This window comes from Pseudopipra pipra, chromosome 6 (genome assembly GCF_036250125.1).
Source record: "Pseudopipra pipra isolate bDixPip1 chromosome 6, bDixPip1.hap1, whole genome shotgun sequence".
In the NCBI taxonomy this organism is placed as follows: domain Eukaryota; kingdom Metazoa; phylum Chordata; class Aves; order Passeriformes; family Pipridae; genus Pseudopipra; species Pseudopipra pipra.
In genome coordinates this window covers 42,703,144-42,715,908 of record NC_087554.1, presented here as the reverse complement: position 1 = coordinate 42,715,908, position 12,765 = coordinate 42,703,144, and the positions used below count along the sequence as shown (strand labels likewise).

Here is a 12,765-nt window from a genome sequence, read left to right as displayed (position 1 = left end):
AGATGTGCTGCTGGCAGCTCCTAACATCTAGAACTCTTCTCAGACCTTTCCTCATGCATGGACAGCAACCTGCCCACCCTCATGGACACCAGTACCAAAACACGTTTGCACAGGTTCCTCAGGGCTCTGCCACTGGAAACACAAGGAGGGGATGGATGGCAACCAGAGGCATGACCACTCCTTGTCTCTCATCAATGCCCATCCCAGTGATGGCTTGTCTTCTTGGGCCAGTGTAGAGCTGGTACCCTATCCCTCTCACAGACAAGCCTGGAAATGGTGACCCTTTAGGAAAATTGGCATGGGGTGCCAAGGACTACCTTGAGGCTCTCCACAGGGTGTGTGACATTGAACATGTCCATAGTGTTGACAATGATGGCTGGTGTGGTGAGGAAGAAGAGAAGGACGAACAGGCAGATATTAAGGAGGATGAATCGCACCCACCAGGATGTGCCACGGACTGACAAATTCTCCCTGCGAGAGGAAAACATGAACTGGACATGATGTAGAAGAAAAGCCACATGTCCTGGGCCTCCCAACATAGTTTCACAAAGCTCTGTCTCCTGATATCCACACCAGCCATTCTGGCAGACACTGTTCTGAGCTCACCCTCTTCCCCTCCCAGTGCTGCTGTGCTGTCACCTGTAGAGCCCCCTGGACCAGAGAATAGCAACAGAGGAGGTCTGTACCACCAGGGGGCTTTGGAGTCAGGCTGGAGAAATTGGAGTCTGGTAATCACCCCAAACTTCAGCTTGCTGAGCCCTGCCTTGGGGTGATGACCCCTGTCACTCCTGCTGACTTCTGCTATGGCAACAGGAGGGACTGTCAGCTCCTGCCACCCTGGGAAAGTGTTCTGTAGATATGGACACATATCTATATTCTTTCTTACAGCTATATGGACTCCCTATAGCTATGGGCATGGGCTCCTTATAGCTATGGGCATGGGTTCCCACCACATCTGCTCGCTCCCGCTTCCTCCCTCCCTCCGGCCACAGGGGTTCACCAGATGATATCGCTGGGTGCAGGGGCATAGCGAACGCCCCAGTGGTGTGACTTGACCACGGTGGTGACAGAGGATTGCTGGGGGTGCTTGCGGCAGCGGATGTGGCTGTAGTCCTTCAAAATCCTGCAGGAGCAGGGAGCCAGGGGTCAGGTCTCAGTTCTTGTGAGACCCTTCCCGCAGTCCCAACAGGGCGGCCATCTCTGCAGATGGCAGAGGCACAGACGAGACAGACCCACTGCCTGGCTTTGGCTGGAAAAGCCGGTAAGATGCCCCAGTTTCCCAGCAGTGGTGGCCATCAGGCTGCGGGATATCCCCGTGTCTGTTGCATGAGGGGCACTCACACAGCTGTCATCCGCTCATCCTGGAAGGTGACGAAGGCCATGTCCAGCCGCTTGAGCGTGATGCGGTTGCGCTCAGCATTGAACTCATCTGTGAGCTTTTCCTCCAGCTCCCCATAGTACTGCTCAGCATCCACCTGCAGGAGCAGCCAGAGCTCTGCTGCGCTTGCCGAGCTAGGGCACAGGCAAGCTGCCATGCTCTGCTTTGCCTGTGGTACATGTGTGCTGCTTGCAGCCCTGCCCGTACCCTCCTACCTGCTCAAAGCCACAGAAGCGGCAGCAGAAGATGTGGGCGCAGGGGTGGGTTTTGATCATGATCTTCCCCTCTTTCTGTGCCTTGGTGGTGAAGTAAAGCCGTCCCTTCATTGCCTTGCGCCTGCCAGGAAGCCAGTAGGGGTGAAGGTCATGTGGGGAGTGGCAGACATACAAACAGAAACACAGCCTGGGGCCCCTGACATGGTGGGTGGGAGTGGTACATCCACCCACAGAGGCAATGTGGACGTGCAAGCACTCACCTCTCTGCATCCAGCTTCATCAGCTTGCGCACGTCGAAGCAAAACTGGACGTTGGTGATGGTGCAGCTGGGATAAGCCTCGCTGCAAGCACAGGGACATGTTGGCACCAGGAGCCAGGACATGAGGACAGCCCTTGCCACCTGCCTGCCACTCATGCAGCGAGGCTGTGGTACACCGCTACTCACTGGAAATGCTTGATGATAAGGGAAGGGTCTGTGATCTCCTTGGGGATGTGGGTAACCATCAGTGTCCGGGCGACCTGGGTGAGGAGAAGGGGCAGAGGGGGTGCGTGTACAGGGGATCTGTGGGACACATCACTGCTATTCTGCTCATCCAGCAGCGAGCTGGGGTACCGACTGTCATCCCCAGGCCAGTCAGCACAGGACTCCTCAATGCCTCGTCCCAAACCCTGGGGGCATAGCCAGACAATGTCATACCCCAGAGAGATGGAGACAGCAGAGCTTCAGTCTCAAGAGACAAGACAGCAAGAGAGAGAGATCTGTCCCCAGGCTGTCAGACTTTCTCCAAAGCTGGCAAAAATCAGATACACCTTTCCCTGCCTGCCCAGTCCCAGGCTGTTTCTAAAGCTCTCCCTACCTACTGGGACCAGCATTTGTGCAATGCAAAAAGTTGTCCATTAGCGCTGAAAAAGGCAAGGCTGGAAGAGGGGTGGTTGCTCACCTTCTCGTTCTCTCTGTATTCTAGGTGGACAGAGTGGTGAGCCATGCAAAGAATGGTGAGGATGAAATAGATGAGGGCGAAAATGCTGTGCAGCCACAGGAGACGGTCTCTGGAAGAGGGAAAGAGGGGATCAGAGAGAGCTGTGGTGAGCACATGGCATGGGACAAGCCTGGCACCCGGCACCTCACCCATGGCCACCCCTTCCACCCAGCAGGACCTCCCTGTGCCAGCTGTCAGACCCTCAACCCCAGGGACTAGAGGGGCAGCACCCAGGGTGTAGGCTGAGATACTATAGAAATGAGGCCATGCAGCCCCAAGAGCACTTCTACCACCAGTGGAGTGCAATGAGCAGTACCAGTGTGTTGGCTGCAGTGGCTGTGCTTGTGCATGGCGCAGAGAGACACAGGCGCTACTGTGAGTGGCGTGCTGTTCACATGGACCTCTGCCTGTCCCCAGCACGGGGCTGTGGTAAGTGCTGTGCCTGTGTGCTCCCAGCAATGCCCACCACAGCACTAGCACACACAGCTCCCCTGCATGTGGGAGCACCTACTGTGTTGGGATGTTGGCGATGGTTGTCCGGCCAAAGTGGGTGGGATTGTGTCCTGCAGAGGAAGAGGAGAAGCAGAAGGTTAAGAGAAATCAGTACAGCGTGCATGTCCATGTTTGCAGTTAGTGGCTCTGGTCTTTGCTCCCTCCTTTTCCATCTCCCAGGTCCCCGCCAAGTCCTCACTGCCCTGAACTTCCCTGTCTCTTGTGTTCCTCTGTGCCCCAGCTGAGGGTGGGTTCATGCTCCCTTGAGGGCTTCTGACAGAGGGGTTCTTCTGCCTTTTGTCTCAGAGGCACAGTGCTTGCCCCAAGGCTGGGAAGCTTGTACAACACTCCTTCCGTAACTAGGGAAGCACCTACCAAGGAGATCCCCTGAGAAGTTGACGGGCAGGATGACAGCCACGGAGAGCACACAGACCAGCATCAGCAAGACCAGGAGGTGCCGCTGGAAGGAGAGGTAGGTGGTGGCATCGATCCCACACTTGCTCTGAATCTCCTCGTCCCTGGGGAGAGGCAGGTGGGGATGAGTGCTGGTGGTTCCTCCCCACCACCTCCCACCACAGGAACTCTGACTGCTCCAGTCTTCAACAGCCCATACCAATTCATGGCATCCTGCCTATGGCACGAACGATTTAGGCACAGAAGGAATGAGGGACAGAAGCAGCCCTTTGGCTGCCATCCCATTACAGGACTGGTTCCTACCACAAGAGGTTGAAGCCCTTTTCTTTGGGATAGGATCTAGGGGCCAGGGGAAATGCGGAGATGAGCCCTCTGCTCTCTCTTCAGGGTAGATGTTTTAAGAGGGCTCTCCTCTGCCACTGGTCCCAGCAGCTCCGGGTGATGGGCCACCACCTGTGGACACCAGCTTCCCAGGGGTGGGCAGCAGTGGGGCATGGCCATAATGCCAAGGACACACACTTACTTCATTTGGTAGATAGAAATGAGCCAGGAGCAGAATCCCTAGAAGGGAAAAGAGTCAGGATGAGATGAAGGCAACCAACCCCACCTCTCCAGCAAGGAGCTGGGGCACAACATATGCTGGAAACATACAGAGCTGGTGCAGTGCCTATGGCCAGGGAGATAAGCAAATGGAGGCAGTGCCCAAGGCAGCTCAGCGATGCTCAGCTCAGTGGCAAAGGCAGCTGCCTTGGGAGGAGCAGGAAAAACACAGCCCAAAGAGCTGGTGGGAAGCTGAGTGCAACCTCTCTTGCAGGTGATGAGAGCCCTGAGGGACCATGCAACCTTCCTGAAAGTGGTGATAAGAGAATTCCTGTGAGTGGGAGCTGGAGGTCTGCTGGGGCAGGAGTGTAGATGGACAAGGAAGTCTCCCTGCAAACATCAACCAACAGGTCATGGCTGTCAGGTGCGTATTTTTGGCTGCAGAAGGATTTGCAGAGAAAGCTGAAGTCAAGCACTAACCCATTGTCCCAGGGGTGACTTCCTGGACCTCAGCTTCCTCTGAATATTAAGGAGCATCTCTGTAACAGGCTCCTGGCTCCAAGCAGCTCCCTCCTCTGCCCCTTTCCTGACAGTCCCTAACATGCAATGCACTTTTTTGACCACTACCAAGCGCTGAGCCAGCACTGCTGTAAAGTGATACTGGACAACCTAAGTTCTTGTGTAATAGCTTATTCCCTGTCACCATGTATGCAATATTAGGGGGTCTTCTCCCCTACACATTATTTTACGTTGTACAAACACTAGCGTTCATGCAAGTTCAAGGTGCCTCTGCAGTCCTCCTGGTCATGGCCGTACCAAATAGCACTCAGCCATCTGGCCTCTTCACTTCACCACTTTCCGGAGGATTTATAGAATCATAGAATTGTAAGGCTGGAAAAGACCCCTAAAATCATTGAACTATTAACCAAGCACTGCCAAGTTCAGCACTAAACCATGGCTCTAAGTGCCACATCTACACAGCCTTTAAATACCTCTAGGAATGGTGATTTCACTACTTCCCTGGGCAACCTGCTCCAGTATCAACCCTTTCAGTGAAGAATTTTTTACTAATATCCAATCTTAATGTACCCTGGTACAACTTGAAGCCATTTAGTTCTGTCTCTTGTTACTTGGGAGAAGAGATTGTCCCCCCCCATGTGGGTGAGCTTGCACTGGAACAGGTTGCCCAGAGAGGTTGTGGAGTCTCTTTCACTGGAGTTATTCAAGAACCATCTCGATACAATCCTGTGCCATGTATTCTAGGATGACCCTGCTTGAGTAGGGAGGTTGGACCAGATGGCTCACTTTGGTCCCTTCCAACCTTACCCATTCTGTGATTTTGTTATTCTGTACTTGCTTTCATGCTCTCTACAAACTTCTCCACAAAACTGCTCTTCTCCCCTCTTAGTGTACGTTACATCTAACCTGGCAGAGATGAGATTTTTCCTCATTTTTGAACAGTTCAACTTTTTAAAGGATGTCTTCTTACTTCTAATAATCTCCCTTAATCTGCTCTTTAGAGTGATGGCTTTCCCTGTGATCTTTCTCACTTATTTTTTGATGAGCAATATACATTTGCCTAGAGCATCTGTTACAGAGGCTTTAAACAGGCCTCCTGCCACCTGCAAGGGTCTTGCTTGTTTTGCTCCTTTCCTGCCTAGTTTTTTTTAATAAGTCATGACAATTTTTTCATAGTCACGCCAGTGACTGACTTTTGAGCTTTTGCTCAAAAAAGAAAGAGGCAGTAAAGTGTGTCCATCTGTGTTTGTTTCCAGCAAAGCCTGGTATGCGCCTGGTGTGACAGAGAAACAAAAGGTTACTTTAAAGTCCCAGCATTCAACTGTGCTGGCAGAGGAGGAAATGTGGTGCAGGGGACTCCGTCCTGAAGGTTGAGAAAGATCTCTGCAGGCATGCAGCATGGCTTTGGCCATGCATCCAATTAGGTTCCCATAGCTGCAAGGATAGCCATGCAGCTGGGAGATGCTTGCCCTGATGGGAGCATCCCCTCAAAACTGCCATTCAAGATATATGCCTCAAAAGAATCCAAGACAAAGAAACCCTTCAGGTTCAATTTCTCCTATTTAACTTCTGACCTAGGTTTCTGATAAAGAACAGGACAGCCTGGGCCAGGACAAGCCCACTCCAAGCTCCCACTGCCACAGCCACCGGCACTCACCACATCCTTGTTGTCGGCATCCAGGGGGCTGCTTTCTGACGGGGACTTCTCCTTCTCGCTCTGCTCTCCATAGAAAAGCGAGGTCAGACTTTGCAGTGAGGGGGGAAGAGGAGGGGTGAGGCAGAAGAGAAGCAACAGACAGGAGAAAATAAGCACCCTTGGAGAAGTTCTCTCCTAGGAGAGCAGCGCAGGAAATGCCTCCCCCCCTCCCTGCATCCTGCACTGGGGCTGGACCAGTGACTACAGCTGGGCTTGGGACAGAGGGGTTGCATCTTGCTGCCTCTGTGCTGACAAGTCTCCACAGCTTCTCTGTGGCCCTGACCCATGATGGAGTGGCTCACAGAGAATTAGCCTTAGCTCCAGCATAAGGGCCTGCTAAAACAGATATTTTCTATTCCACTGTTTTCTGACGTCTCAAACGGTTTTACAGTAAAAAGAAATGTAATCAAAACTTGCATTTTAAGTCTTGATTGCCCTTTGATCTCCCCAGTGAAGGGAAACATCACCTGTCCATTGCCTGACTCAGCTCCAGAGTCCAAGGCCAAGAGGAACTGGAGAAGTGAGAAGGCAAGAGTGGGCCAGTGTTTGCTCTTGAGGGCTGCCCAGCCTTACAGAGACCCCACCTGTGTGCACCTGCCTGTGCAAAGAAAGATGCTTTGCTGCCCAGGGTGAGCCGTGCTCTGGCAGGCAGGCAGTTGTGGGAAGCACAGCCCACCTGGAAATCTCGTCTGGCCTCTACTTTTATTAGAACACTGCTAATTTTTGTGGGATTCTGCATCTGGCCCAAATGACAGGCCAGGCAAGTTGTGTAGGTACGTGAAGAACAGTATTATAGCTGTGTGTCTCCCTCTGCCCCCTCCACCAGCCTGTCTTGCTCATCCCAAGAGAGTGGCAGAAGAGGCAGTGGCTCAGTCCCCACTCAACAGCAGCTGTTGGGCTTCTGTCCTTCCCAGGACAGTGCCCTCAATGGCACCCAGAGCACTGTCACCAAATGCTACCAGCAAGAGCGAATGAAAGCTCGTCCAGGCTTTCCCTATCCCCACAGCAGATGGTGCCTGTGTCTCCATGGGCAAGGACAGTCAGGCCATTCCCAGTGGGGAGGAGGGACAGGAACACCTGCTGAACTTCTCTGTGTGCCACCCTGCAGTGCTGGCCTTCCTTCCAGCCCTCTTGAAGAGAATGGAGCCATCGCTCACACTGGCTTTGCATCCTCCTCACCTATCATTGTCCATCAGCAGCGCCAGGCGCCCGTAGTCCCAAGCCGCTTTCCGAAGACAGGAGAAGACCAGAAGGAGAAGCTGAAAGAAGAAAGAGGAGACCCCATGGGACCTTCTCACATCCCTCCTTTTTGCTTTCTCACTCATGAGCCCAAGCTCGTGCAAACTCTTGCCTCAAGTCGAACTGTTCCTGCTCTGTGATCTCACCACTACTGCCCAAGTGCTCCCTGCTGCCCATCAATGATGTGGGCAAAACCTTTGGTCCCTTGCACTCACTCCCATTCCCCAAGTCAGCTGTATGCACCGGTGCATGGGCTGCACTTGTGTGTGGTTGACAGAGCACCCAGGGGCTGCAGTGCTGGTAGAAATGGCACCCTCCTGGCCCACTCACCAGCCAGAGGATGAAGTTGATGGCAAGCACAGTGGGCACTCCCCCGAAGGGCAGCCCTTCCAGGACGGTGCTGTGGGAGCGGGCACTGAAGCATTGCTCCTCTGTGCTGTTCACCGGGGCATCCAAGAAGATGAGCATATCCAGCGAGGTGGGGGCGGCACCATCAGGTGCCGGCTCCACTGAGTACACGCTCTCCATCAGCGCCATTGTGGGGTCTCACTCTGCAACACAGAGGCATGGTATGGATGGAGAAGCTTTTGCTTGAAAAGGGGCCATGGCTCTTCCAGGTCTCCTCCATCAAAGTCTGAGGAGTTCACTAAGAGTAGGGCAGGGAGAGGACTGGCTGGTGACCTTGGAGCATCCCCAGTCCCAGTCTCTCCCAGGGACTGGCCGTGGGACACAGGGCAGGAGGTGTTGCTGAAGAAATCTCACAGCTACTTCCTGCCCTTTCCCCACCCCCATGAAACCCCATGCTATTTGGTTGTCTTTGTCATACCTGAGACAGGTCTCTCACCACCTCTGCCCCTCAGTCCTGGAAGCTGGGTTGAGTCATGGCCACCCCAGTGCAGTCAGCAGGCAGGAATGAGGAGCTGAAGCATTTGCTTGAATTTCTGAGAAAAAGAGCAATGATGATGTTAACAAGTCAGCTGCTGGGCTGCACTTGCTTCTCTCCCCACAGCCAGAATATCTACTGCCTATGGAATATCCCTAAGCCCTCTGTCCTCCTCTTAGCATCACAACCTCCCTTTCAGCTTTCCACCTGAGCAGAATTGCTCCTTCCAAGGTATCGTCTTCAGAAGAATTAGTTTCTCAAAACCCTAAATGCTAAGCCTCCCCCCCCACCTTCCCCGGGAGCTGATACCACAGGCTACAGTCCTCACTGACAGAAGACACTTCAAGGCCATTAATGGCCAAGACTGTAGCTTGTTTCCAAAACCTTTCCTACTACCATGCTTTAGGTAGGCGAGGATCCTCTCCAAACATGCGGTGCCTGGGAACCCTGGGAACAAGCACCCTACAGCAGCCAACATGGCTGTTACTCATGGGGATGCCACAGACCTGCGTGCCAGGACACTGATGAACAGCTCATGAACACTGATGAACAGTTCTGATGAACTCACCAGAAGGATGAGAGAAGAGGGAAGCAGCACAGCAAACACTAACAAACATGGGGTGGGACAAGGGGGCCAGAGTCTCTTTTCCTCATATGCCTGTTGTGCCTCTGTGCCTTAGAGACCCCCCCTGGGCACCTTCAGACAGCTGCTTCTGGTGCCTGGAGAGCTGTGCAGCCTTCAGAGGAGAACAACTATGTCTATGGTGAGACCAAGTACAGTCTTTGGAGGCCTTGAGCTGCCAAATACAATTTTGAAGTTGTCCTGGTTCTGAGCAAGGGCTTTTATTGGATTACCTCCAAGGGGGTCCTTCTAACCGCAATTATTCTACATCCCTATTCTCAGGAACTTGTACTCCTGACAAGAACATCTTCTGGCATGCCTGAAGTTTATAAGGAGCTATATAAGTGCCTTGCCTTGCAGACATGCTGGGCACAGTATATTATGGCCAATGTATTGTGACCAGGGCAAAGGCCACATGAAAACTCAGAATGGTGTATTAACACATACTCCTGTGAGCTTTGCATTCAAGCCACTGGGCATTCATTCCTCTCCTTCCTTTGTATCTATATTCCAGCCACAACTGGGACCCTGCTGCAGTCCCTGCAGTCACACAGACATGGGTGATCCCTGCTGGAAGATGCTCAAAGCCCACAAGGACAGGATTAAGAAATGGAGGACGATGCAAACAAAGACAGCTGGCACCTCCAGGGATCTGAAGATGTGAAGTGTTTATGGCATTTTTTTCCACCAAGACCAAACAGCATCAACTCTTCTTCAACACCAAAGAAAACCTGATTGAGAGGTCCTTGGGGAGCACAGAGATAGCACACACAAAATGTCTTGGCTTAGAAAGGGGATCTTCCTGAGCTCTACACAGATTTGCTTTTGTTGGGAAACATTTACTTCTGCTGCGTCAGTGTGACAGATGGGAGACTACAGTAGCACGTGATTTTATATACACTGCTGTAACCTCAGCCTCTCTCAGACCATACAGTTTGCTGCTTGAGGAGATTAGTCCTGTCCTAAAGCTCCTGAGAAACCCAGACACCCCCACCCCACAGGTGAGCAGAGCAGGCAGGCTGAGTGTGCTGAGGCAGGAGCTGACACAGGTTATATGCCCAAGAGACTGACTCTCTTTGATCTCCTCATCCAGGGAAAGAAAAGGCTGAGGAAGAAGGAGGTTTTCAAACACAAGAGTTGACAAAAAAAAAGGGTTCTGACAGTCTGGACACTGGAGATTCCCTAGGGATTTTCAACCCAAGCTCTCAAGAGGGTTGCAGAATTTAAGGACTACTCTTGGTGCCTGCAGTTTCCAAATTAAACACAAAAAAGATGATGACTTCTTTTTTTTTTTATTTTATTTTCTTAATTTCTAAAGCATAAATTTCATCCCAAAGAAAAATCTCCACTGGAAGTCTACGAGTGGCTGGGATGATTGGACCAAGGCTATGAGCCCAGAAGAGCCTGAGGCTCACCTTGCTCCAGGGTTAGGTTGGCATCTGGCTATCTGCAGTCCCTCCTACTGTGCATACGGTGCAGTGTCACCTGAGTCTTGGGCTTCAGTGTCTGCTACAGATCTGCCCATCCTGCCTACAGCATCTTCAGTTCTCCTCAGAGGTCCCTGGCCATATACACATTGATCTGGCCAGTCCATGGTGTCTGGAGACATCACAGCCCACGCTGGGACAGCTGAACATTAGTGTGACTCTCAAAAGAACTGCCAAGTCACCTGACATATGCTGATATTTCTCTAAATGGCATCCCAGTAGACTTGGGGCTGAAGTACCATCACTGCACCCAGGTGTGAAGTGATGAATGGGCTGGCAAAGCCTCTCTGTGGTGCCCTCATTCACGTCCTGCCTCCCAGCCAAGGTTGGGAGTCCTGTACTTCAAGGGCCAGCACAGCCCCGTCAGGATACAACCCCTGACAAGGGACCTCCAACAAGAGGAGACCTGTGGGAAATGAGTGGGTTACTCTGGCAAGTGGCAGCTGGCTTGCCTGCCTCCTGCTTGCCATCAGGCAACCACCTGGGCCACCAGGACTTCTGGCCAGGGTCTGCTCTTTGCTATGGAAATGCACTCAATCTGTTCCTCGCAATGTGCATATCTCCCTTCCTCTCTCCCCTCCTCCTGTAAGCAGCAAAGCCATTGCCATCTGGCATTTTCAGCTGCTAAATAATTCACTGCCTTTTTGTTAACAAGGAGAGTGTGTCTTTGACCGACAGAGCTGTTAGACCTTCAGCAAATAAACAAGGAGACTCCTAGCAACTTCCAAGTCCCTTCTCTGCCACCACCGCTCCACCACCCAGCGGTAAGATCCTGAAGCTTGTTTCTAGGCACCGTTTTCACGCTTGTAGGAGGAACATCCTGTTGGAGGATGGCAGGGTGAGGGAGATTTTCACAGAGATCTGTACAAGTTGTCTTTCCCTATCAAGTGCTTGTTGCTATCCCCTTCCCCCAGTAGCAGATATTTTGCTCCTGGTGGCCAAAAGCAATGGGTTTCTCCTGGAGATGGTATGAGTATCTCCTGTTCCAAGCTCTCCTGCCTCAAAATTTCCCAAATGCAATCCTTCACCCTCCCAGCCCAACCAGTTCATGTCTCTCCACCTAGCACTGCTGTTTCAATATTAGACTGCAGAGAGAGATTTCAGGAACAGAAGGTACCTGAAGACCCAGTCCAGCTCTTTGCCCTCTCTCTTAGGCACCTCCAAAGGAGCTCAAAGGAGCCATCATGTCATGCTTAGGCTGTAACACAGTGTATCTCAGCTCCTCTGAGGCTGATGTTGAGGTCACCCTCCTGCCCTTTCCCTGGTCCCTTCAACCCCAGATAACCAGAGAAACTTACCTCCAAATACCCAAACCAGTACTTTTCTAGACCATTTGTTCCAGCTAAACTCACCTTTTATGGTGCTGCTCTTAGAAAAGTTTATACAAATTATATAGCTGCAGCATTACCATTAAAATAACTATTGGGAGCAACAAGCTAAAAGTAAATCATGTAGCTGCTCTAGGTTCAACACATGCAGCAGAAACAGTGAGAGCAGATTTCTGCTCACGCACACCAAGAACAGCTTGAGCTCAGACCTGTAGGAGATGTTCAACCTCCCTCTGGTTGGACAGTTTCATTTTTTGGTATACAGAGTTATAGATCACAGGAACACTGCAGGTCGCACTTGAAGTCACTGCTGAAACCCCTAAGCTAAATTTTCACACCACACATTTTGCAGTATGCAGGTGACAACGCTCTGTAACAGTATCTGAAAGGTTCAACCAAACTCACAGCATTGCCAAAACAGTTCCTGTTCCCAGCTATGCCACTGCCATTGTGCTTTTCCTGATCTTAAGGGCCAAAGGAGGAAATACTGTTGCGAATAACAGAGCTGGGTGGGTACCTTCACCTCCAGAAGGCGTCAGGACAGCTTCCCGTTAGCTGTGTATGAGGCAGTGCCTCTAGATGCCAACCACAGACAGGTGTCCCTCATCAGCTCTGTTCCAGAGAGCAACAGCAATGGACTAGTCAAGAAACACGAGAGTGGACAGGGATGCAGTTGGGAAAATGAAGCAATAACATAAAGGCAGAAATTGCAATATATGATCTATCCATTATAGGTCTTACTTAGAAGAAAGATGCTAAAATAGGGTTAGCAAACATATAGAGCAATAGAGACAGGCACTCCTTCTTTCTTCTCTTCTTGATGGCTGTGAATGGACAATGAGTGTATGAGATTTGTCATCAAAACTGATTTGCTGGATAATTTCTATGACGCATTTTCAGTGTATAAGGTTTGCCTTGAATATTCAGTGCCCTCTTTGTTTTGTTGATATACCAGCATATGTTTATTCTCTC

At 51.5% G+C, this 12,765-nt stretch overlaps 1 protein-coding gene across 2 annotated transcripts in view; it reads right to left on the bottom strand.

Moving 5' to 3' along the window:
• Positions 1-12,765, bottom strand: part of TMEM63C (transmembrane protein 63C) — a 31,204-nt gene that overhangs the window by 5,617 nt on the left and 12,822 nt on the right. For both annotated transcript variants that reach the window (XM_064658816.1, XM_064658815.1), the window contains exons 2-15: positions 8,300-8,414; positions 7,804-8,024; positions 7,414-7,493; positions 6,196-6,283; positions 4,003-4,040; positions 3,441-3,583; positions 3,085-3,136; positions 2,535-2,643; positions 2,039-2,112; positions 1,854-1,934; positions 1,594-1,714; positions 1,342-1,475; positions 1,001-1,123; positions 318-471 (exon numbers count right to left, since the gene is read on the bottom strand). In XM_064658816.1, coding sequence (XP_064514886.1) covers positions 318-471; positions 1,001-1,123; positions 1,342-1,475; positions 1,594-1,714; positions 1,854-1,934; positions 2,039-2,112; positions 2,535-2,643; positions 3,085-3,136; positions 3,441-3,583; positions 4,003-4,040; positions 6,196-6,283; positions 7,414-7,493; positions 7,804-8,010 — 1,404 coding nt within the window. In that variant the 5' untranslated portion in view covers positions 8,011-8,024; positions 8,300-8,414. The remainder of the gene's footprint in view (positions 1-317; positions 472-1,000; positions 1,124-1,341; positions 1,476-1,593; positions 1,715-1,853; positions 1,935-2,038; positions 2,113-2,534; positions 2,644-3,084; positions 3,137-3,440; positions 3,584-4,002; positions 4,041-6,195; positions 6,284-7,413; positions 7,494-7,803; positions 8,025-8,299; positions 8,415-12,765) is intronic.